Raw genomic sequence first — 26,884 nt, 5'->3', positions numbered from 1 at the left:
CCTGGAGAAGGGAGGGAAAAAAGTGGCTTCACACTATCTTTGCACCCTCCTGATTTTGAGCTACTCCTGAGACCAAAGTGGGCGGCCCTAAAGTTACAACAGCCTTTCTGGGCTGCCCTATGGGTAGTGGGGCTGTTGAGAACACCCACAGTGCTATGCTCTATGGATCTGCCCCCAACACAGCCCATACAAGATGTCCATTTACTGTTGGCAAGCAGTTTTTGTGTATGGAGGAGCACTATGTAGAAAACGGTCTTTATGGTATTTTAGAGACTAAGGCCTGGTCTACACTACACGTTAAACTGATTTTAGCAGCGTTAAACCGATTTATCACCGCACCCGTCCACACGAGGCCCTTTATATTGATATAAAGGGCTCTTTAAATCGGTTTTTGTACTCCTCCCCAACGAGAGGAGTAGCGCTAAAATCAGTATTACCATATCAGATTAGGGTTAGTGTGGCCGCAAATCGACGGTATTGGCTTCTGGGTGGTATCCCACAGTGCACCACTGTGACCACTCTGGACAACAATCCGAAATCGGATGCACTGGCCACGTAAACAGGAAAAGCCCTGTGAACTTTTGAATTGCATTTTCTGTTTGCCCAACGTGGAGCGCTGATCAGCATGGGTGGCGATGCAGTCCCAAATCCAAAAAGAGCTCCAGCATGGACTGTACAGTAGATGCTGGATCTGATCACTGTATGGGGAGACGAATCCGTTTTATCAGAGCTCCATTACAGAAGACGAAATGCCAAAGCGTTTGAAAAAAATCTCTAGGCTACACAGTGCTGCGTGACAAGCATAACGGAAAGCCAAAGAATCAAATGGACGCTCATGGAGGGGGGGGGGTACTGAGGACTCCAGCTATCTGACAGTCTACAGCAGTCTCCGAAAAGTATTTGCATTCCTGGCTGAGCTCCCAATGCCTGTAGGTTCAAACACATTGTCCGGCGTGGTTCAGGGTATAGCTCGTCAATTTACTCCCTCCCCCCCCACGTGAAAGAAAAGGGAAAAAAATCGTTTCTTGACTTTTTTTAATGTTACCCTATGTGTACTGAATGCTGCTGGTAGACGCGATGCTGCGGCAGTAAACAGCAGTATCTGCTCCTCTTCCCTCCCCGGTGGCAGACGGTACAATATGCTTGATTGCTGCAATACTATCATCTGCCCATGAGTGCTCCTGGCTGGCCTCAGGTGAGGCCGGCCGGAGGGCAGGGGGAGCGCCTGGGTAAAAATAGGAATGACTCCCGGTCATTCCCAGTAGATGGTACAGAACGGCTGGTAACAGTCCTCATCATAGCAAGTGGGGGTTGAGCTTCAATCAGCCCCCTCCCTTTCATGTGTAAAGAAAAGATTCTGTACTGCCTGGACTATCATAGCAGCAGGAGGCTGGGCTCCTCTCCCCTGCCACCATTTAATGTCCTGCCTGGACTATCATAGCAACTGGAGGCTGCCTCCCTCATTTTATCTCACTAACAAGTCACTGTTTCTTATTCCTGCATTCTTTATGACACAAATCGGGGGGACACTGCCACAGTAGCTCAGGGAGGTTGGGGAGGAGGGAAGCAACGGGTGGGATTATTGCAGGGGGACCCCCCCATGAATGGCATGCAGCTCATCATTTCTGCGGGATCTGACACGGAGCGGCTGTGCTCTCTGGTACACTGGTTCTCTAGTACACTTGCCCCATATTCTAGGCAGGACTGACTCTATTTTTAGAAACCATAAAGGAGGGATTGACTCGGGGAGTCATTTCCATTTTTGCCTTTGTGCTCCCGGGCGACCTCAGCCAGGGGCACCCATGATAGCAGCAGACGGTACAGAACGACAGATAACCGTCATCTCATTGCCAATTTACAATGGCAGCAGATGGTACAGAACAACCGATAACCGTCTCTGGTATCATGCAAAAGCAAATGAATGCTGCTGTGTAGCGCTGCAGTATCACCTCTGTCAGCGGCATCCAGTACACATACGGTGACAGTAAAAAAAAGCTGAATGGGCTCCATGGTTGCCGTGGTATGACGTCTGCCAGACCAATCCAGGGAAAAAGGGCGCGAAATGATTGTCTGCCGTTGCTTTCCCGGAGGAAGGAATGAGTGATGACACTTACCCAGAACCATCCGCGACAATGATTTTTGCCCCATCAGGCCCTGGGCTCTCAACCCAGAATTCCAAAGGGCGGGGGAGACTGCAGGAACTATGGGATAGCTACGGAATAGCTACCCACAGTGCAACGCTCCGGAAATCGACGCTAGCCTCGGACTATGGACGCACACCACCGAATTAATGTGCTTAGTGTGGCCGCGTGCACTCGACTTTATACAATCTGTTTTACAAAACCAGTTTATGTAAAATCGGAATAATCCCGTAGTGTAGACGTACCCTAAATGCAGTCAGAGTAAAAAGTCAGACTGATTGGAGTATGAGAAAATGCATTTTCTTATTGCAAGAAAACAAACAATTTTTTACATTCTTATTTTAGCTGGTGTTGGGGTTGGATATAGAGTAGATGTAAATAAGTGATCTATCCAGACTGGAAAAGCAGTTTTACTATTTGAATATGGGAGACTGCAGTGAAACCCTTCTTAAGTAAATTGCCGCATTCTGATTGCTACTTACAAAGGATAGATTAGAATGGAAGGTTTCTATTTGCCAAGGTTAAACATTTATTAAGATAATATACTGTTATATCAGTCCTCACACAATGATGCCACTCTACTCCTCTGTGGTTCAGTGTGTTCGTTAATGAATAATTCTTTTAATGAGCTGCCGATTGTGTGTACATCAAACCTTAGTATGTAAAGGTTAATGTTTAATTAAATGAATCGCAGTATTGTTTGCCACCCTTTTTAATATTATCTTTGCTTATAAACTAAATAAATATGCCTTAAATACCAAAATGTCTGTTTTCTTTTCAATGCACAGGATTTATATGCATTATTCTCCATTTAAAAAGTATGCCCCACACCTAGTAAAATAGTCACTTGAAGCATTTATATTTGATTTCAATAGCAGTTTCCATTTCCTTCTCTCTTTCTCTCTCTCTCTCTTCCCCTCCCCTCTTTACAATCCAGAATTTAAAAATTTTTATCCAGAAAGTTGTTTTTTTTCTTTTTAGCTTTACTCTTATTACTATTAGCATTTGCAGTATGTAACATATCCTCCTGCCTTCCTTTTATGAAATAGGTCAAGGTGAAGATGTTCTAAAAGGCTCCCAGATAACCTATGTGACAGGTGTAGATGGGGAGGATGTCGTTTCCGCACAAGTTGCTACAGTTACTCAGTCAGGGCTTGGTCAACAAGTAGCATTAATTTCCCAGGATGGGACCCAGCATGTAAGTATTTACCATGGTAAAGAATTTGCTAACAAGAAGATAGTCAGAATTAAAGCTGCTTTTTGTCTTCAGATATTCCATTATGCCTGCTTACATTAGAGTTAAAATCCCTGAATAATGGATGTTTGTATGTATTAGGGCCAGGTTTCACAGCTGGGTCAGAATAAAAATAAGATTAAGAATGGACTTCCTCTGGAATACACAGGTTAAGCCTTTGTTTGTTTGTTCTGAGCAGAGTATGAATACAAAGCCTTTTTGGCCTTCACAACATCCCATAGCAACAAATTCCACAGGTTGAATGTGCATTGTGTGAAGAAGTGCTTCCTTACATCTGTTTTAAACCTGCTGTCTATTATTTGCACCAGGTGACCGCTAGTTTCTGTGTTATGTGAAGAGATAAAAAAATCATTTCCCTGTTCACTTTCTCCGTACCATCTAAGATTTTATAGACCTCTATCATATCCACTCTTAGTCATCTCTTTTCCTAAAATGAATAGTCCCAGTCTTTTTTATCTCTCCTCATATGGAAGCTGTTCCATACCCCAATCATTTTTGTTGTTCCTTTTCCAATTCTAATATATCCTTTTTGAGATGGGGTGACCAGAGTTGTACACAGTATTCAAGGTTTGGGTGTCTCATGGACTTATATAGTAGCCAGGGGAGAAAGTAAAATACAGCTCTTACTGGTACGGGACCCACTCTGGATTTAAGCCATGCAGCCAAATGCCTATTCTATTGTGCCCTGCCTTGGTCTCCTCTCGCCCCCCCACCCCCCCTACAACTGTGAGTGAAATTAACAAGGATGCCAGAAATGGCCCCTAATCCACGGTCTGAACTGTGGAGTGAACAGCTAAATTTAAACTGTTCTTACGCAGGCAGCAGGCGTCCTGGGCAGGCTTTTCCCTCAGCCAGTCCCCCTGCTCCCTGCTGCAAGCTAGAGGGGAGCTGCTGCAGCCCCTGCTGAGTGCGAGGGGTCGGGGGAATGCATTGGCAGCCTGGCTGGAGGAGGAGGCAGGAGAGAAACCAGTGTGACAGTGAGTTTTCCCTTTCCAAACTTTTATTAACTTTGAGTTTAAACTGTTTTTTATGCAGCCAAAAGAGGTGAAAGTAAGCCAGTACTGAATGCTCCACTTATTTGCCAGTACGCTGCTGCACCTTTTTTTACCGGTACTCTGTATTGGCTTACTTTCACCTCTAATAGTAGCATTATGATATTTTCTCTCTTCTTATCTATCTCCTTCCTAATGGTTCCTAACACTCTGTTCGCTTTTTTGACTGCCACTGCATGTTGAGCAGATGTCTTCGGAGAACTATCCACAGTGACCCCATGATCTCTTTCTTGCATGGTAACAGCTAATTTAGAACCCTCATTTTGTATGTATAGTTGGGATTATGTTTTCTAGTGTGCAGTACTTTGCATTTACCAACATTCTGTTTCATCTGCCATTTTGTTGCCCAGTCACCCTGTTTATTGAGATCCCTTTGCAATTCTTCTCAGTCAGCTTTGGACTTAACTACCTTAAGTAACTTTGTATCATCTGGAAATTTTGCCACCTCACTGTTCGTCCCTTTTTCCAGATCATTTATGAATCTGTTGAACAGCTCAGGTCCCGGTACAGATCTTTGGGGATCCCACTATTTACCTCTTTCTCTCCCTTTGTTTTTTGTCTTTTAACCAGTTACTGGGGATCTTCCCTCTTATACCATGACTGCTTCCTTTGTTTAAGAGCCTTTGGGGAGAGACCTTATCAAAGGCTTTCTGAAAGTCCAAGTATACTATATCGACTAGATCACTCTTATCCACATGCTTGTTGACTCCCTCAAACAATTCTAATAGATTTGTGAGGCACAGTTTCCCTTTACAAAAGCTGTATTGACTCTTCCCCAACATGTTATGTTTATCTGTATGTCTGATAATTCTGTTCTTTACTATAGTTTGAACCAATTTGCTTGGTACTGAAGTTAGGGTCACTGGCTTGTAATTGCCAGGATCGCCTCTGGAGCCTTTCTTAAAAATAAATGTTATGTTAGCTACTCTCCAGTTATCTGATACAGAGGCTGATTTAAGAGAGAGATTACATACCACAGTTAGCGGTTCTGCAATTTGATATTTGAGTTCTTTCAGGACTCTTGGGTTAATGCCATCTGGTCCTGGTGGCTTATTACTATTTGTTTGATCAGATCCCTCTCTCAGGGTTGGAAGGCCTTAGAAGCTTTGCAGGCTTATTTTGCTCACACTCACTACCACACCCCATAGCATGAATTTGTTTGCATAGGGCCTGGTTTCTGAGGCGTCTTTAAATTCCTTAATAAGCTGTTATGATCTCACAGGTCCAGACTTTACTCTTGTCCAGACTCCTGACCTTCTGAATGCAGGGGCTTGCCAGCTCTAGTGCTGCTGGACAGTTCCCATCACTACTAACTAGGACAGGCTTCAGTCACTGCCAAGAGAGGACCAAGAAGTGCACTGACACTACCACTACCTCAGCACAAAGATCTCTACAGAAAGTTTGTTTTCATTTAAGTGGTAAATAAGGAATTTAGTTGAGATAGGACATTGCCATAAGAGGTTCCTCTGTTTTATTTCTTGTTTGGCTCCTGCAACAGCAACAAGACGTATCTGGGAAAATCCTTGCTTTTTATATTTCAGCAAGGCAAGCAGTTGATATATGTATTTAGATCTGAAAAATACCTCCCAAATCTGAATCAAAGATGAAATATACAGTTCTGCTGTAAAACTACAGTAACACTGTTGTAGTGTTTTAGACCATTACTGTAGTGTATTTTTTATGCCCAAAGGTGAAGGAGTGTGGCAGCCTTAACACAGAAATTCTTTGCACTTGTTCTTACACCTCAGCTTGACTTTCATTTTTGGATTTCTTTTTTGTTTGGTAATGCATGTGAGACTGGAAATGTAAAATAAATACTTACGTCTTTGAATTCTTAAGAAAAATTACAATGATGTTTTATCAGGATCTTCTAAGCCAAATGAAAATACAGGTGTGTTTGACGCTTCTGTTAAGACAAAACAAATGTAAAATGGTATTATGTTGAGTTCACATCTCCAACACTTTTAGTGAAACTTTTAGTTATACTGTTCCTTATGCAAGACACTTCTATAATGTCTGAGGTTAATTTGGATGTGATCTAATTAAAACAGAACTACTAAGCAGTTCTCTGACTGCAAGAGGATACATGCTGCTGTTACCTATCCATTGCAGTTTAGTTTTATTTCTGTAAACATGCATTATGAATTAGGAGACATCTGAAAGATTGTGGGATAATAGATTCCAACTGGTAAAAGAGCTGGGATGGTGACACTTTTTGTCCAAGAAGGCTTGGGGAAGTAAAGTGCTTTGGAGGAAATGCAGGAACAAGCACAGCAGGAAGAGTGGTGATGGCTTTTAGAGTCTATAGCCAGTTTAGCTTAAATGTGATGGCTGGATAAAGTAAATTCTTCAGTGCTACTGAGAATTGACTGCCTTCTCAAGGATAGTTCTGGCTTGTTGTTCATTAACACAGAAATTGTGCTACCAAATGGCAGAAGTGTATTTTATAAACACTATTACATTTTAAGTTTGTATTTTATTTAAACTTCTATTTGGAAACATTTACAAATCTTGGATTGTAGTCTGAAAACACATTGCCATATGACCCAAAGTTAAAACTCATTTAAGACTCAATCAGCAATTAAAATAAACTTGTTTTAATTAAAAAATTACATTGTGTTTCAGGTCAACATATCTCAGGCTGACATGCAGGCCATTGGAAATACTATCACTATGGTAACACAAGATGGTACCACCATCACAGTCCCTGCCCATGATGCAGTCATTTCTTCTGCAGGAACACATTCTGTTGCAATGGTAACTGCAGAGGGCACTGAAGGACAGCAGGTAAAATGTTTTTCTGCATACCTGTGTCTTTTTTCCTAAGATATTTTTAAATATATACATAAAGAAACTTGAAGTATTATCTGCGTCACACAAACATATCTGATTAGAGCAAAGCTTTCCATACATGACTATATCATTCCTCTCATAATAACATGGTAATGCATTGTTCTGCACTGCCTTACATGGGAGGATCTCAGAGTTTTATATACATTAATTAGTTGAACCTCAAAACAACCTGTGAATAGTGATGAGAGAACCAATTTACAGATGGGTAAAATAAGGCACAGAAAGGTTGTGACATGCTTAAGTCATACTGCAAACCCATGACAAAGCTGGGAATAGAATCCAGAACTAGTCCTGGCTCTTAGTCTCCTGCAAATCCCATTAAGGGACAACATTACCTTAAGCAGAGTAAAAAAATACTTGTTTTTTGGCACATTTTGCTGCACTTTTTTGCCTTTATTCTGCAAAACATTAGATTTTTTTTCAGAAAGATGTATAGAAATTTAGTTATGAAATTCCCTAATTCCTGTTTTTCAGAATATATTCAAATGTTGTAAAACAATCCCCTATTACATGTTTTAAAGGTGTGCTTGCAAATGAGAATATTTATTAATTATTATAGAATTATGGATCTAATAATCACAAATTAAACAAATATATGAAACTATGTGCAAATAATGCAGTCTTTTCTATTTAAATTTTGAAAATATAAAAGCATTTGAGCTTTTTTGTGGTACCTTATTAGGCTGCCTAAGGAGAGATTTAAATTTAAATGTGAATTCAGTCTTCTACTTCTCAGGACTGAAAGAGGTAACTTCTGATGACTAGCATAGCATCTCCCTTAATTCTGAGTTTTGCTCCTTGTGGATATTCATTTTTTCAGAGGTCATGACAGATAAGATTGAAGAAGAGCATGAACATGATGATGATGGTGTTGGTTTATAAAAAAGGTTAATCATATTTGTCTGTCTCTTAGATTGCTTTGTTGAATCAAGTCACAATAGTAAATAGGTAGGCCCTGAAGTTAACATTCAACTGAGATTATTGAAACAGATTTTAAATTTCAGCTAGTTTTGATGTTTTCTTTTGCCTTAAAGGTTGCTATAGTGGCTCAAGACTTAGCATTCCATAGTGCCTCATCAGAAATGGGACATCAGCAACATGGGCATCACTTAGTGACTACAGAAACCAGGCCTGTTACATTGTTGGCTACATCCAATGGAACGCAAATTGCAGTGCAGGTAAGATGCTCGTTTTTATTTAGTGTGTGCCCTGTGTCTGGTGGTCTCTGGGCACCTAATGAAATAACTAACAAACTTCTCTTCCCCTTCCCTCTCCCCCCTGCACCCCCCCCAATAAAGGGCAGTCTGGCCCAATACTTAAATAAATAAATAAATACTAGCATGGATGCAGTAATAACAAACATTCTTATTTCCTTCTTTCAGACATAAAAGTAGCACCCATCAAATTGTAAAATTAATTAAAAATACTGAGGCATATGGAGCCATACCTGGAAAAGTGCCATATTTGTACATTTTCTTTTATATTGATGGAAAGAATATTCCAGAGGCACAGGCCTTCAGTGAGAAGCCCTGCCATCCATCCTTCAAGATTATATTTTGGGATGGTCAGAAATTCCAAACTCCTTAATTTACATTGCCAGGACTAGATAAAGGGATTGAAATGATTCTCCTGGCAGACTGATTCGATGTTATTTATGGCTTGAAATACCAGTAGTGACACCGCTAATTGAAATCGGTATCTAGATTTGTGCAGGATTGACATCCCCAGAAATTGCATCTTCTGTTTTATCCATGTAACAAGAAGTATAGTTTGGGTAGCAGCAGAGTCACAAGGAAATAAGGGTGTTTGTTATTTCAGCAATAGATATCACAAATAGATGAGGTAAATGGAAAAGAAAATATCTGGAAATCTCTAGATTAAGATTAATATTAGTAAAAAAATATTTTATAATTAGTAATGAATGGAAAGGAAATACTGAATAAGCCTGTCTTGATTGTTAAGTGGTCATCTTCCACCAGTTGCTCTCCGGATGACTTCGTTTACCTTACATGTAAATACCATTTTCATTGTCAGTTTCATGTTGATTGTGCAGAATATATTTTGTTATATTTACCTGAGTGTATCAGTGGGATGCTTTGGGGGATCACCCAGACCAGTAATGGGTTGTATCACCACCTGCCCTTAATACTGGCTGCTTCTGTGCTGCTCAGCTTTGGCTCAGAGCCCTGACATCAGTAGCCTGCTCACAGCACAATGGCCTCACCCTGGCTTCCACCAGCCTGGTTATTCCAACAGCCTTTCCAGTCCCGAGTCTCTCCAAAACCATCCTCCTTGTAGTGTCCAGGGCTTCACTGGTCCCTCACAGAAGTTATGGTCATTGCTTCCAAAGAGACTGAACACACACACCAGTCTGGTAGTTTGGCTGATGATTTTACCCTTCAGTTTAATATACAGCACTGAGATGGTTTCATAATAAACAAGAACAAGTTTATTAACAAAAAACAGATATTTAAGTGATAGTAAGTAAGAATAGAAGGCACAGAGATGGTTACAAGTAAAACAAAACAAAACACGCTTTGTAGTGACTAAAACGTCTTAATCTCTGTTTAAGCAGGGTCCTCATCTAGAGTCAGTTTCCAGACACTTCATCCCCCTTGGTTGAAGGATCCAACTTTCCCAGATTACAAGAGCTCTGGCCCTTTGTCTCCGTCCTGTGATGGATCACAAAATGGCTTTTTGCTTCTGCTTATATCTTCCCAAAGTTCACTGACCTTGTTTCAAGAGACAGGAAGGCATCCTGGTGGTGCAGCCACAATCCCCTGTCATGATTGTTAAGTGGTCATCTTTTGCCAGTTGCTCACCTGATGACTTCGTTTACCTTACACGTAAATGCCTTTTTCATTGTCTTTGATCTCACCTTGGTTAATTTACATTGGAGACATTGTCAAGCTGGGTGAAAAAACATTCCTTTGTCTAAGATGGTCTGGTCTCAGGCACTACCTACCTACCAAACACATTTTAGGAACAAATTTCTAGCACACATCTATAATTCTTTATACACTGCCAGTATGTACATCACACAATAATATTGAGGACCAGCATGAGACCAGTTTACATATGACATCATCTTACATGGTAACTTTTAGATACAGATTATGACAACAGTGAGTTGGGGGCAATGAGTGTGTCAGGCCTGATAAGAGCTATGGTCTGGTGTGCCCTCTGCCAGTTGGTTTTTAAGAGGCTCCTTGGGTCACAATCGGTAACTCTTCAGAAGTGTTTTGACCATTCAAAACTATACATATTTGATAAAGTTAACAGAGAGATTAAAAGCTTCCAAACTCAGAAGGTGACACACCTATGAGAACTATATTCTGTGTTCTCAGATGCATACATCTTAGAGCTCTTATTACAGGTTATTTCCGTTGGAGGTCTGAGTATGAGAGGATGTCATTGTCACTTTTGTTTATGAGGAAAGGAATACAGTTTGAATGGTAATGAATTACAGAGCCTTTCAGTTCTAAGACATTGGTTCTAATTTTGCCAAAATTGGGTTCTGTGTGAGGGCATTTCAGTAGTCCCTCTGAAATTAGTTATGCAAATAACAAAAAGTTATAGTGTAATTAGCCCATCTTGGCACGCTCAGCAGAGCATCCAGTGATTGAATGGGCAAGGAAAACAAATGGCCCTTTCACTCACAGAAGTTATCACTCTGGGTCAGAATTGAAGTACACTGGCAAATCAGTCTAGGAAAGCCTGTTTAATTAACACTAGACTGACATTTCCAGTAATACTAGTTAGACCGAACTAGTTTAAATTCAAGGTGTAATAACCCCCCCAAAAAGGAATATAAAATAGGATTTGTATGTTTAAATTCCCACATACTGGGCTGAAAATGTATCCCCATAAAATATGTCTCATATACTGTAAATTAGTTTTGAAAAATTACTCTTAAATATTTAATGGAGAATAATAATACTAATGATCTTCTAAATTTTGTTAATTTTCTTATTTCTAGAACTGGCAAGGCATATGGAAAGCAGGATTAACTGAATACTTTCGTACTTGAAAATGTATTACTTCTTTCTACACAGAAACTTGAAACAATGCCCAGGCTTACTGATTTCCTTAACTGCTTATCAAGAACATTAAAGTGCATAAGCAGCCTGCCAGTGTCTCTTAGCAACATAGTCTATCAGATATTCCAAACTGCCAGTATTTGGGATACAGTGAAAATCACTCTCAGTGCCATGTTTACTGGATGGAATAAATATTCTGAATCTGCAATATTCAAAAGTTAATTCGGATTCAGGAGTGTGTTCATTTTTCAGCTCACGCCAGATAACAAACTGACCATGTGCTGACAGAGAAAAAGAAAATGTATCACATTGTGAGGCAAAAGTGTCAGGTTTGCAGGCTTCTAATAGTATTTATTTACTGGCCTTTTTATAGGCAAATCCATTTATTTATTCTGTTGTATCATGTTCTTTCTGAACGTATTACTTTCACTAATTTCATAGCCTTTATCAGTACTACATAATTTCTGATAGTCTTTAGATGCAGAGGAAAATCTATATTAATAAAAGTTTCAAATATATATAAAAATACCAAAGAGAGAAAATTCTATAGTTACCACTTAAGAACAATTCCTCCACCATCCCCCTATACTAATAAATGTGTTCCATTGATTTCTAAATATTAATAAGGCCAGTAAAATGATACATGCCCAGAGTGAAATCCTGGTCCTGTTGGAGTCAACGGCAAAGCTCTCACTGACTGCAGTATGGCCAGAATTTCTCATCTGGTTATGATAAAAGCCACATTTACTTGGACTAGGGAACTATCCTCCGAGATCTAGTCATCTGTCATGTAGTCTGTTTTGACTCTTTACTTTGTCTTCACCCTCTCTGCTACTTGGTAATGGCTAATAGGCAGGTTAGTACAAGATTACTTTTACTTTTTCAGCCCTGAGTTCACTGATTTAGAACACTTGGAGAACCATTTCCAACAACAAAAAATCAGAGTTTGATGGAATGGTTTCTGACAGTGATATTGAAGGTCGTGTAGCTGCTGCCACAAGAGTCTTCTTTTTTTTAAACTGCTGCAGTGTTGAACGCTGTCATCACTATTTTCCAACTTTTCAATTTCATCAACTTGAATTTTGCCCCTTGTATAAAAAAAAAGATGCCATTTTTCTCAAAGTCTTGTTTATATGCTGAAAACTGAAAGAAAACTAGTATTATGCATTTTGGCTTGTGAGTATTAATAGGTCATTATTTAGCACCTGCCTTGCTTGCTGAAAACCTTATCTTAGCAGTTTCTTTTAATATCTGCCAAGTTGAAAGATTATCTCTAAAGCATGTGGTGAAATTTGTTTGCAGTGCACCAAGACTCTGAAGGCCATTCGGCAAACTGAGCTTAATTCCTCGGTTGTATTTTCAGTTTGATAACTGATTAGATAACTGTTAGTACATATTATTCAGAAAAATCTGACAATACTGGCTATCACAATTACTGCAGAAAGGAGGATTGACTGGTGTAGTTTTTGCTTTTCCCCTTTTCTCTCATAAGAAAACAGTGATCTATCTTATGCAACGATTTTGATCAGTTTATGTTTTTCACATACCATTGTTTCAGCTTGGAGAGCAGCAGTCTTTGGAAGAAGCCATCAGAATAGCCTCCAGAATACAACAGGGTGAAACACCAGGGATTGATGATTAACTTCTAATACTGCTACAAGAACAATAGAGCAAATTATATTTTATTTTCAGTCAACAAAGGTCCATGCCAGCTGCAATCCATAAAAACTTTGATGTTTTCCTGCTCATTCATTCAATGTACACATTTTATGCAAGAGCGAAGAACATTTTAAAACGCGCATAACGTTTGTGTACATGACCCATGGAATAGACCAGCACAATCTTCTCAACCCATTGTATATCAAGGAATATGAAATTAGGATTACATAGTAAATTTCCTCATTATCCTTTCATCGGATTTCAACCAGTCTACAAAAAAGCAAAAGCTGATGTAGAAATATTGGAATGATTTTTTAATATAATGTGCAGAATAATGAAGGCATTATTGAAGATTTCAAATGTTTAAAACATTATACCAAATCATTTCAGGAACTCTTACAGGTAATAAAGAAAGTAAAGCATTTTTAATTGTCTCCCATAAATAGAAGAATCTTGGAGTTGAGCCTACTATAAATCTTTGCATTTTGATTTGCATTTCATACAGATTTGAAGATTCTTCTTATTTAGATTCCCTGCCCAGCTCATTCATTGTAAATACAGACTGTTAATGCTGGAAGTGCTAATTATATTATCTTAAAAATGGATTATGTACAAAAGAGAAACTTTGGTTGTTCAATATTAAAGGAAGTAAATCTAATTATTCTGTTTCTTTACATATTTTACTTAATGTTATCTTCAAATTATGATGCAATAAAGGATAACAAGTTTATAATATCTAGATAGTATGATACTGTGGTGTGAAGTACTGTCTTACTTTTTAATGAGACTGAAGTGCAAATTATTTATTTACTGCTTTGTATAAATTATTCCAAAGTGAGTTTTTATCATGAATTTTATTCTGTGGTATACTAATTTTGATCAGCAGCTACCATAGTGTATTAAACATTTAGTATACATTTTTAATTTTAAAAAATTCTGAAACACTGCAAGAGAGATTATGATGGCAGGTTAGCTAACACATTCTACCAAAAATGTAAATTCTGACCATAACAAAACATATTTTTTTAATTTTAAAATGTTTGTTATAATATAGAGACAAGCATTTACAGACTGATTGTTCAAAGGTGCTGAGCACCTGCAGCTCCTCATGATTTACATGGGATTTATGGATGCTCAGAACTTCAGAAAATCAGGCCAAAAGTCACTAGAAATATAGGGTTAATTCCTGGTATTGTAAGTACACCGCTATTCATCATACATCATTCTATAAAGAGGATTCATTGTAGTTCCATATGGAAAGAGATAGTAAAAGGAACCTTTTATATACCAAAAAGTGCCTTTAATTTAGTCTGGTTACTAGACTTGCTGAAAAAGAACATTTGTCTTAAGATAAGAATTTATGCTTGTTTTAGATTAATATTCTCTTCAAAGAGCCAGTCATATGAGGTTCTAAGTGCCCTCAACTCTCATCTCATAGAAGGCAGTCCGCACTTGCAGGATAAAGCTGTAAAGGAATAGTCAGTCCCTAGTAAGTATTGTGACAAAAAAATTACATAAAAATCTTGTGCCTCATTATTCACTCTGGCATTTGACTTCAGAGAACCCAGGTGCAAATAGTCAAATCAGTGATTAATTAATGTTGTTCTGGGTTACTGCTTCAAAACTGGTTGTATCTCCATTAATTTATTTTATTTATTTATTATTTTTTTCAGGTTGCTCATACATATGACCAAAACCACTTGTAATGAACAAGTACTGTAATATGGAGTAGGTTTGGGAATACATGAATATTCTCATTGATCTAGCATATCCTTGAGATTAGGGCGAAATTCTTGAAAGTGCCTATTGACTTTTAATGGGATTTAGGCACTTAAATCACTGAGCTGCTTTTGAAAATTTTATTCCCAGTCTTCCCTCTGTGTAGCTCCTGTTATCACACAGAAGTAAATATTATCTGGCATGGAGGGATAAACTGCCTGCCAGCTAGGCTAGTTTCTCACAAGCATTTAAAAATTGTCCCTTTATACAAAAATTAAAGATATGGCATCTGGCATAAAATCCCAGAGTTGTTTGTTTTTTTTTCTTTTTTTTGGCAAAAAGAACAGGAGTACTTGTGGCACCATCTTTCTGAAGAAGTAAGAGGACTGGGATAGGAATAGCTTCATTTCTATTTTCTGTACATTATCTACAACCCAAATTTGATTACTATTTTCTTATTTCTACTATTCAGTCTGTTGCACAGCCTCTTAAACTATCGCTATTCAGAAGACTGTTTAAAGTATTATTCTTTAAGAAATCCCTCTTATACGTCATAGGAAGTATCTTCATAGCTTTTATGAACCTTGAAAGTTCCTAGGTGTGCTTTGTTTGTTACCAGTTATTTAAAAAAAAATCTCAGTTCAGTGTACAGAATAAACTGGAGATGGAAAGAGGTAGGCTACCTATACAAGTTAGAGAGGGAAGGAGAAATGGTGTTTACATACATTTTACATATGAGGCCTGCATGGGAATCAAATCTGCATGTGTAATGGAATGATGATCAGTTCATAGTCAAGAGATTAATGTTCTTTTAATCTCTGCTTTTACTCTAAAGGTACGTCTACACTACCCGCTGGGTAGCGATCGATCTATCGAGGATTGATTTATCACGTGTAGTGTAGACACAATAAATCGATCCCCGATCGCTCTCCTGTCGACTGCTGAACTCCAGCTCGGCGACAGGTGGAAGCAAAGTCGACGGGGGAGCCTCGGCCATCAATCCCGCCCCGTGAGGACGCGAAGTAAGTAATTCTAAGTCGATCTAAGATGCATCGACTTCAGCTACACTATTCTCGTAGCTGAAGTTGCGTATCTTAGATCGATTGCCCCCTAGTGTAGACCAGGCCTAAGAGCCAGAAGAATGTTTTTGGTGAACTGGAGAAGATATCAGATGTTGTTGGAATTGGAAGATTCTTTGGTATGAGACAGATCAGATATGGAATTGGGTTGCTGGAGGGAGGGATTGGCAAGAAGAAATTCAGTAAGAGAGTCTGAATTGCAGCTGGAGCAGTGAGAAGGAATGGGGCATGTGGGAATGAGGAAATCAGATGGGAGGTAGGAGTGGCATTTTAAAATTGGGCAGTTAGGAGTAGGAATATCTTGCCTGTCCCTTATGTCGTATACCCTTTCCTTGGAGGTCCCTTCCTCCTCATAGTGAAGTGAACTCTTTAGTACAAGCCAAGGACAGGGAGACAGTTTATGAATGGCTCCCCCACAAACAAAATAACTTACTGTACAATTCACTCCCCAACAGTCACTCCTATTATCTAAGTATTCCCTATACATTATTTCCTCTCACTTTCAGATTTGAATCCCCATCCCATACAATCAGTTCTGCCCCTACAAAACCAACTCCTGCCATAAAATATATTACCTTCCCTGTTCTTCAAAATCAATTTCCCCACCACCCAATACACAATCACATTTTCTCCTCTGAGATCCCAAGATCCTTTCCATCACATGAGCTAAGCTTCCCTTCACAGCAGTCTAGCATCTCTTTCCCTTAAGAGCCCTGCTTCCCCAAGATGGGGAAGGTGGTTACTATAGATCCTCCAGTCCTGCTGGCCCAATGGGGCTGGCACTGTACACATAACAAAGAGTCCCCCTGCCTTGAAGAGGGAACTCAGAAACATACGTGCATTGGCTGGGGCTGGGCTACCTTCTTTTTGCTCTTATGAGGCCAAGCTTCAGGCCTGGTTACACTCTTGTAAAAGGAGCAATAGTCCCTTCTTGCTGCATAGTTATTCTTGGCACCACTGATACTAGAGCTGTTCAGGCACAGTGTGAAGGAGAAGGGGCAGAGGCAAGGGGAAGAGCTGTTTGGGCATTTGGGAGCTGAGCAACCCTATGTGGCTCCTGGATCCTCTGAATCCCACTGGGGCCGCAGTGGCTGCTGCAGCTGTCTGTTGCTTCTCCTGTAAGGGTGTGGGGAAAGAAAGGGCTGGGGATATAGTCTATATATTACAAAAGGTTAAAATGGAAATGGTTCACCCTGGAAAGAAGTTTTCCCCATGCCTCACCCCCCAACTGTATTGGAGGGAGCGTTTCTTTGGCTTAATGGCCCTGTGTTCCTTACTAGCAGACACTCTGATTTGGAGACCTGTAAGGGATGTGAAACACCCTTTAAAGTTCTTTGGAGGCTGCTTGTCAGTCAACATGGAAGAATCCATATCTTCCCCTTTGAGTGCTTGTCCACAGGCACGTTCCACTAATGGTGCCCACGTGCCAGAGACGGATGTCTTTTGGCCAGTGAGTGTGGAGGCACTGAGCATGCTCAGTGCTTCCCCAACCACATCCTCAAGGACACAGGTGGGATGGATCACTATGTAGCCACTTATAAGGAAAGGATGAGATTCTTTCCTTCGCACCTGGCAGCTTCAACAGCCATGGAGCTCACTCACGCTGGCCTTGGGATTTGGCCTGTGGGTTACATAGGCTATCATAGCTCAGCCACATAGAACTAGCTCTGAAGCAACAGAGTTCTCTGATAGAATTGTACTCCAGTTCTATTGTTAGACATTGCCCCAAATGAGTGACAGGACTGAAATATTTTATAAAACTCTACAGCTATTTAAAGAAACTGCAACTCTGAAATATTTCATTGGTTGCTGGGGGAGAGGAGACTTGTTATTTACCTGGTATGGGGATGGGAATCATTACCAGAGAGAAGGTGAGTGGTGGGTTGTACATGACTAGTTTGTTTGGTTCAGATACTACTTTTCAATTGTTAGCATTTTAAAAATGTACTCAGTTTGCCCTTTCACTGTCTTGGAAAAATTTATAAAATAAGTGTATAAACAAAGTGCAGTTAGATAATTATTTGCATTGGGTCTGCGTAAAACCTGAGGTCCAAGTTAGTACAAATAATAATGAGGTATGGTAATTTTTTGTAACATGGTGATATAATCTCTAGAGGCAGATCTGCAGATGGTGTAAATTGCATAGCTCCATTGACTTCAAAGGAGATATGACAGTTTACACCAGCTGAGGATCTGACTTTAGATTTTAAGGGGAAACTCCCAATAGTACATATGTTTGTTTAGCAGAAGCTGTTCCCAGGTGGATTTATATAGTTGTTTAAAATTTAAAATAGAGTTGTCCTCAGGTTTAAAATCTGGTTGCCAGAAAATGATTTACAAAATGTTGACGAATTTTACATTTCCGGCAGTTCCACATAATGTTTAAAGATGGTAGTAAATGTAACAGTGGTCAATGGGTAATAACCCCTGCTATGTGATAAGGATATCATCTTTTTGTAACTCTGGCCCATGGCATATATCAGTAGCCAGTAAATAAAGAGCAGTCTCTTACTAGAACTCTGATGTGTCACACCTTTATTACAGTAAATTATACTGCACTTAAGCAATACAAACAATTATTTCCTCCTGTTGTGTCTGGATTTAAGAATTTATCTTAGATTTTGCCCCCAGTTGTGACATTGCTCCTTGTTCTTGATTTTGCAAGTAGAGTTCACTTTTTCAAGGGAAAGGAGCATCTGACATTAATGCAATTAGACCTTAAAAATGATAACTGCCTGACACATAAACCTTCAGGAATATGATATAAGACTTCTTCAACTGAAATGTATATTCAGGGAATACTTTTATTAACCCAATAAGGGTACAAGGATATATCAGCAACATACATTTCCATAAGCATGTAGTCCTAAATTCTCTGTGTATGTTCCTCTCTAATGAAAATTTGACTCTCTTAAATCCCATTTCAGGTTTTGAAGTGAAAACAGTTTTGTGTATTGATTTGTTTCTGTTCTGTTGAGATTATTTAGCTATTTTGCTCAAAGGAATGATAAAATATTTACAGCTCCACTGGCATAATTGAATACTTTTTACCCTGAGCAAAGGAGTCTTTTTCATCTCTGTCAAAACTATGAGGATTTCACTAATTCCTTTCTTTAAATTCCTCACTGACCTTTTGGCTGATAAGGAATGATTGAGATTTAAGAGTCCTTCTTTTCTTATTGGCTACCTAATCTTATTGGTCTGTCTAGGTAATTTTATGATCCTCACATCACCATAGTATTTCAGGCCTTGTCTACACTGGCAAGTTCCTGCGCAGTAAAGCAGCTTTCTGCTCTCTAACTCCCGAGATGTACGCACTGCCAAGCCACTTAGTGTGCAGAAACTGCTCAGTTGCAGCACTGTAAAAAAAAATCACCCCAAGAGGTATACAGCTTTCTGCACCAGGGGTATAGCGCCACAGTGCCAGTGTAGACACCCTGGTCGATTACAGTCCCTACAGTGATTGGCCTCTGGGAGGTGTCCCACAATGCCTGTTCTCGACACTCTGGTCATCAGTTTGAACTCTACTGCTCTGCCTTCAGGTGACCAACCATCATCCCCATCCTATAAATTCCTTTGGAATTTCAATTGTCCCCTTCCTGTTTGCTCAGTGATGCATGCAGTGGTCTCATGCCTGCTCAACGCACCAGGCAGTCCCCCACTTGGAGCAATGCTGTGCTGCTGGACCTCATCAGCATTTGGGGAGAGGAGGCTGTCCAGTCCCAGCTGCGCTCCAGCTGTAGGAATTATGATACCTGCAGACAGATTTCACAATACATGACAGAAAGGGGCCATGACCAGGACACACTGCAGTGCAGGGTCACAGTGAAGGAGCTGCGGAACACCTATCACAAGGCACAGGAAGCAAACCGCCACTCCAGTGCTGTGCCCACGAGCTGACGGTTCTACAAAGAGCTGGATGCAATACTTGGTGGCGACCCCACTGCCACTGTGAAGGCCACTGTGGATACTTTGGTGGCTCAAATGCGAGTTGAGAGTGGACCGAGCCAAGAGGAGGAAATCTTGGATGAAGATGTGCTGGGGGAGAGGAGCCCAGAGGCAGAGGATGACTTGAATGTCAGAAATGCATGCAGCCAAGAGCTCTTCTCTACCCTGGAGGAGGCTAGCTAGTAACAGCTGTCAGATCTTGGTGAAGCGCAAACAGGAGAGGAGGCCCCTGGTAAGTGGAATTGATTTGGGAATTGCTGAAGCGAGTTGTTGGGGGCAGAAAGCAGGCTTGTGTCTGTATGATGTGCATACCACCACATACCTACTCTGAGCGGTGGAACAGGGTGTTGATTGTCTTCCTTAGTTCACAGGAATCTGCCTCAGAGATCTCTAGGAAACTCTTATGGAGATACTGGGCAATCCACTCCTGTAGGTTCTTTGGCAGAGCTGCTTTGTTTCTTGCCCCATTAAGGGTAACTTTCCCGCACCACTCTGCCGTCACTGGGGAGATCATTGCTGCCCGCAGGCGAGCCTTGCTTGATTCCCTGCTCACCCTCAGCAGCGAGATATCTTCCATAATGAACACAGCCTGTGGAAAATGTGGGGACAGGAATGATTTTAAGCCCCTTCCCCCCTACAGTGCTGGCTGTCCCCAAAAGCCACATGCACAGTGTACAGTATGGTCCTGGAACACTGATTTCCCCTACTCCTGTGGTGGCTCACCATTTTGGGGGTCTTGTGGCTCATGTGTGCTTGCTTGGGGTCAGCCTGTTAGTGACAAGTGTGTGAATAGTGGCTGTGTTTTAAATCAGTGATCTGTGTATACTTAAATAGTGCTTCTGTAAAATGTTGCATTTTGGCTTCACAGAGATGATCTTGGGATCCCAGCCTCCCTTTTTGTTATCACTGGCTGAATGGCTGCGCAGAATAAGAAAGCGGTCACGAAGAACTAAGGAGGACTTTCTGCGTGATGTCAAGATGCACTCCGTGTCCAAAAAACAAGAATTGAAGGAGTGACAGGACAGCGAGAAGAGGGACTGAAAGGAGAATGCAGCTTGCTGGAACAAAGCCATGGAGCAGCTCTTAAACATTATGGAGAGCCAAGCGGACATGCTCCAGGCTATACTAACACTGCAAACCGAGCAGCTCTGTGCTCGCCCGCCCTCCCATGCAGCCACTGTTGCAAAACTCTTTCCCATGTTCCTCCCAGACACCGCCAACACAATCTTATCAATCTGCTGGCTCCAGTGTGTACCCGTTGCATTCCACTCCTGCCTCATCACAGTCCAGCCCTGTGGACCCCCATTACTCACTGTACTCAACACCTGTCCGTCTGCAGTTTAGTGCTGCTGAAGTACAGTATCTGCTGCACTGTACTCCAGAGGAGAAGATTGGACATAAACAAATATTTAACCATCCCGGGACCACACCTCCTTCTGGGACCATCCCTTCCCCCATGTCCCTCAATGCTGTTGTGTTTTTTTGTCTGTCTGTCTGTCTCTCTCCTCTGATTGATTGTTTTTTAATAAAAGAATTGTTTTCGTTTGAAAGCAATCTTTATTCCATTAATTGAAAGCAAACAGAGCCCTGCAAAGCAACAGGCGATTTTCTTATGCCTTCATAGTGCATCGTCTGCACCAATCACAATCACCTCCTAGCATTACAAGCACTGCACTCCCAAGCATAGCAACAAATGTTAGTGGCTTTCAGCCTCAAATTGCTGCCTCAAGGCATCCCTGATCCTTATGGCCCCACACTGCACCCCTCTAATAGCTCTGGTTTCTTGCTGTTCAAATTCAGCCTCCAGGTGCTGAGCCTCAGCAGTCGAGTCCTGTGTGAAGCTTTCACCCTTCACTTCACAAATATTACGGAGCGTACAGGACACGGCTATAAGCGTAGGAATATTGTCATTGGCCAGGTCCAGCCTCTCATATAAGCAGCGCCAGCAGGCCTTTAAATGCACACTCAACAGTCATTCTACACTTGCTCAGCCTGTTGTTGAACCGCTCCTTACTGCTGTGAAGGTGCCCCAGTTATGGCTTCATAAGCCACTGCATTAAGGGGTATGCGGGGTCTCCCAGGATCACAGTGGGCATTTTGACTTTCCCTACAGTGATCTTCTGGTCTGGGAAGGAAGTCCGTGCTTGCAGCTTCTTGAACAGGCCAGTGTTCCCAAAGATGCGTGCATCATGCACCTTTCCGGACCAGCCTGTGTTAATGTCCATGAAATGCCCACGGTGATCCACGAATGACTGGAGAACCATTGAGAAATACCCCTTCTGATTAATGTACTCGGTGGCTAGGTGGTCTGGTGCCAGAATTGGAATATGTGTGCCATCTATCTCCCCTCCGCAATTAGGGGAGCCCATTTGTGCAAAGCCATCCACAATGTCACACACATTGCCCAGAGTCACAGTCTTTTGGAGCAGGATGCAATTAATAGTCTTGCAAACTTCCATCAACACCAGTCCAACAGTCAACTTTCCCACTCCGAACTGGTTAGTTGGGGGAGGGATAGCTCAGTGGTTTGAGCATTGGCCTGCTAAACTCAGGGTTGTGAGTTCAATCCTTGAGGGGGCCATTTAGGGAACTGGGGTAAAAATCTGTCTGGGGATTGGTCCTGCTTTGAGCGGGGGGTTGGACTAGATGATCTCATAAGGTCCCTTCCAACCCTGATATTCTATGAATCAGTAGCAGTCTGGAGTAACCAGCTTCCACGGTGCAATCACCACCAACAAAGCAGCTCTCATTCTTGTGTCCTTGCGCCAGAAGGCTGGGGTGAGTTCATCACACAGTCCCATAAATGTGGCTTTCCTCATCCAAAAGTTCTGCAGCCACTGCTCGTCATCCTAGAAGTGCATGATGATCTGATCCCACCACTCAGTGTTTGTTTCCTGAGCCCAAAAGCTGCGTTCCACTGTGGTCAACTCCTTTGTGAATGTCACAAGCAATCTCGTGTCATAGCTACTATGCGTGGCGAGATCAATGTTGCACTCCTCTTGCCTTTGTAGTTTAAGGAATAACTCCACTGCCACTCGTGACATGTTGGTGATAGCAAGAAGCATATTGGTCAACAGTGTGGGATCCATTTCTGCAGCCTGAAGAGGCAGAGTGTGCAGTACACAAACTGTTAAAAGATGGCACCAAATGCAGACGGAAGAACAGGGATTGCTGGGATGTGACGCAATGCATGACTGGGCATTGGGACAGGACCCAGGATACCCTGCGACCCCCTCCACCTTCCCACAGTTCTTAGTGGGAGAAGAGGAATAGATGTTCTGTAGGATAGCTGCCCAGAGTGCACCGTTCAAGCGCCGCAAGTGTGAACACGCTAATGCATAGGCAGCTGACAGTGTGAACACACAACAGCGGTTTCCCTTCAGTGTTCTCTGAGCAGCACTGTAACTGCTGGCTCTGTAACTCTGCCAGTGTAGACATACCCTAAGTCCTAATGGTCTGTGATACTTGGCTGAGTGGGCTCTTAATATATAGCTGAGTAATTCAAGGCAAGGTCATTTGTCCTAGCCCCTGATGGCCAGAGGCCTATCTGTTCTCCTGTCGTGGCAGAATGCTAATATTAAGCTATTGGAAACTGCACCAGAAATAACGACATTATAAAATTATTTCTGTTAGATTTTTCTCCCTTTGCTGTAAAGGTAATTCAGCCAGACAGTTAGCTTAGTGGTCAGTATCATATGATTTGAATATATGCTGTGATGCCTCTGAGAAATCGGCCAGTTAAATATGGATTGAGGGGCAGATGGGATTAATTGGCATTTACTTCATGGATAATTATTTTTAAAATGTCAAAATGTATATATTTCATTGTATACCTCTTCCACTCCATTCTTCGTGTATTGCTTGCCTTCTTAGACCCCAATCATGCAAACTCTTATACACTTGAGCAATATGCATCCCAATGCTTATAAATTGTCCCACTAAATTCATTGGGACTACTCACACGTGTAAAGGTACTCACGTGCATAAGTGTTTGCAGGATTAGAAGGGCTAGCTAAGGCCTAGTCTACACACAGTTTTTGTACTAGTATAACTGTTGGTTCAGTGTGTGTAAGTCCTTCTAAGGAGCATCCTCATAAATAGAAATAAGCTATGCCAGTATAAGCACTTTAATACTGATGTAACTGCATCCACAACAGGGGAGTTGTACTGTGTTAACTATACTGGTATAGTTAAAGTAGTACAACTTTTGTGTGTAGACACTAAACCTAAGATTTTGAGTTCTTTGGAGCAGGGACCATGATCAGATTCTCAGTTTGTGTAAGTTGAAGTCAATGGAGCTATGGCAGTTTATACCAGCTGAGGATCTGGGCCCCATGTTTTCCTATGTGTTTTTACTACAATGGAACCATGAGCTCTGTTGCAGCCTCTGGGTACTACTATGAGATAAATAGAAAATATTCAATAATAAATTATATGATATGACCTTCTGTTGTATGTATTTTGGATTTCATCCCACTACAATTTAGAATTTAAAAACATAATTTGTACTTTCTTTACTATATAGGACATTGATTTTTGTTCCTTGTTTTGAATACTAATGCCCAGAACACAGGACTGGTGCTACCATTTAGCCAGCCTAGGCAATCGCCTAGGGCGCCAGAATAATTGGTGGGCGCCATTTTGCCGGAAGGGGCGGCAGGCGGCTCCGGTGGAGCTGCCGCAGTGGTGCCTGTGGAGGGTCCGGTGCTCCGCGGCTCCGGTGGAGCTGCCACAGTCGTGCCTGTGGATGGTCGGCTGCTCGCGTGGCTCCAGTGGACCGCCCGCAGGCACCACTGCGGCAGCTCCACCGGAGCCGCGGGACCAGCGCACGGGGTGGCGAAATTGCTGTCCGCCTAGGGCGTTCAAACCCCTAGCGCCAGTCCTGCCAGAACAGCATGACCCAGAATTCAAGATCTAGAACAGATGGTAAACAGCGTGCTAACAAAATTCACAAGATATTAAATGGAAAGAATTGCAAATGCCATTCAGGACAGGGACATAATAGAAAGGTACTTATGTTAGAAGCATACCCAGAAAATAAAATGAGATTCAGATTAGTACATCTAAGGAAAAATAATCTGAAGCACAGATATTCAATGGGAAGGAGAAACTTGGAACAGTAATTTTAAAAAGAAAATCTAGAAGTGATTACTAGGAAATGGGATGAGTTTGCATATGATATGGCAGCCTAAAAGGCTAATGCAGTTCTGAGCTGCATATGCAGAAGTGTTCTGTCATGAAGGAGGGAGGAAATAGGCCCCTTTTTGGTGTGACTAGACCTATCTGGACTATTGCATTCCTTTCTGGTCCCCTCCTTAACCAAAAGGTATTGACAAATTGGATGGAGTTCGGAGAATTACAACAAAGTTACTGGGAAAGGGACTGGCTTGTGAGCAAAGATTAGACCATCTAAGCGCCAAATTTGTAAAGGATTTAGGCATCTAAAGATGCAGATATGTGCTTGAGGGATTTTCAGCAGTACCCAGGTGTCTAATTCCTATTGATTTCAATGGGAGTTAGGTGCCTAGGCACTTTTGGAAATTCTACTAGACACCTATCTGTACCTATACCTTTAAAAATCTGGCCTTCAATCTGTATAGTTTGTATAAGAGATGGCTAAAGGGACAATAATAATATTGAAAACCCCAAGACGATAGTGGAATTATTTAGGGTTTTACATACACTAAGAAAAATTACTAACAGCTAGTGAAATAATTACTGTGATTGCTTAGATTTGTTTAGGTTGTGTTGGGAAATTGTTTAATAATTTTTAATGACCGATACAAAATGATTTCCATTTTATGTTAAACCATTATAACCACAATCACTTTAAAAAGGAATAGAACATCTTAACTCTATATTATAGTCACAGTATCTGTTGATGTTAGAGCAATAATTCTTTTCAATTATTCTGACTCATTAACTTTTATCTTGACTTCATCTTGACTCCTCGTATGTGTAAGAGTTACAGGATCAGATCTTAAGATGCATAAAAGTAAAAAAATAAAGGCTTTGTAAAACTACTAGAAAATCTCAACCATTATATAATTATTTTGTACTACAGTACTGAGTAATATTAAGGATTTCTGTGAAAGTTAGAAGCCTTCTCTATACTCAGCACATTCCAAATGGGTGGAATTCTGTCTGAAGCTCTTTAAGTTTCAATACCAAGAACTTGTGAGTCAGAAAGCCAGTTCCTCTGGTCCAAGTGAGCCGTGTTTGGTGCAAGACAGAGGGAGAGGTGAGGATTTCTTTAAGCTATCTTAATGGTCGTTTGATTGGGCCAGTACTTGGAATAAATTAGAGCAGTCTGTGATCAAGATCTGGAAAAATAAGAATTTTGCTGCTATTACACAGTGTGTGCTTTTCTGCACAGCTTGTAGGGTTCAGATTTTATCTGAAACATCAGTAATTCTAGCAGTAACAGTCTTAGTCAAGGCTGTGTGGTTATGACAGAATAGTCTATTGCTCAATGAAAACAGGGTCATCGCTTATAGCAATGTGCAAAATGTCAGGCAGCTGTTTAGATTATGCATCTTAACTTGCTTTTCAAGCATAACCACGAGAAAGCATAGCATTTTGTTTTATTTTCTTTCATTACATTAGTCATCAGGGCTGAGAGTTGTCCTGCTTTACTCTATTTGCTTCTGATTCTCACTTGTGCAATTTGGCTCTCCAGCTGTTCTTTTTTGGAAGCTGTTTATTTTTCTCACCAGTTTAACCAGTTTTAAGTCCATGTTAGCTGCTGTGGACTGGACACCATCCAAACCTTGGTTGAGCTCCTCTAATTTAGCCATAAGTGGTTTTAGGGACAGTGGCTGATCTTGTAAGTGCAGAAAACCTTGACAAGATGGCACCACATCCACTTCTGTGTCAGTTTCCCCCTACAGCACAAACCGTTTTTTCACATATTTCCCCTCCCTTTTGGCATTATTAGGGTTCCTCTTCTACACACAGAAGGAAGTAACAAAGTTTTCCCTTTGAGCTTCAAACCTATAATTAAAAGCACGCATTTGTCAGCAAGTCTGTGGAGGCTCAGAGATGCATGTCTGGTTATTAAGGCTTCCATGCTCCATATTGTGTACATTTATGTTTTATTTTTTTAAATTTATTTAAACTTTATATGCAAAAATATAGG

The 26,884-nt window shown here is 41.0% G+C and overlaps 1 protein-coding gene across 5 annotated transcripts in view; it reads left to right on the top strand.

Moving 5' to 3' along the window:
- Positions 1-13,735, top strand: part of ZNF143 (zinc finger protein 143) — an 88,545-nt gene extending 74,810 nt beyond the window's left edge. For all 5 annotated transcript variants that reach the window (XM_030560399.1, XM_030560396.1, XM_030560398.1 and 2 more), the window contains 4 exons: positions 3,191-3,339; positions 7,074-7,235; positions 8,336-8,479; positions 12,900-13,735. In XM_030560399.1, the coding sequence (XP_030416259.1) occupies positions 3,191-3,339; positions 7,074-7,235; positions 8,336-8,479; positions 12,900-12,983 (539 nt within the window). In that variant the 3' untranslated portion in view covers positions 12,984-13,735. The remainder of the gene's footprint in view (positions 1-3,190; positions 3,340-7,073; positions 7,236-8,335; positions 8,480-12,899) is intronic.
- The last annotated feature ends 13,149 nt before the right edge of the window (positions 13,736-26,884 follow it).

The sequence above is a fragment of the Gopherus evgoodei genome, chromosome 4, assembly GCF_007399415.2.
Source record: "Gopherus evgoodei ecotype Sinaloan lineage chromosome 4, rGopEvg1_v1.p, whole genome shotgun sequence".
NCBI lineage: Eukaryota > Metazoa > Chordata > Testudines > Testudinidae > Gopherus > Gopherus evgoodei.
Note: the sequence above shows the minus strand (reverse complement) of the source record. Positions and strands in the feature narration are given on the sequence as shown.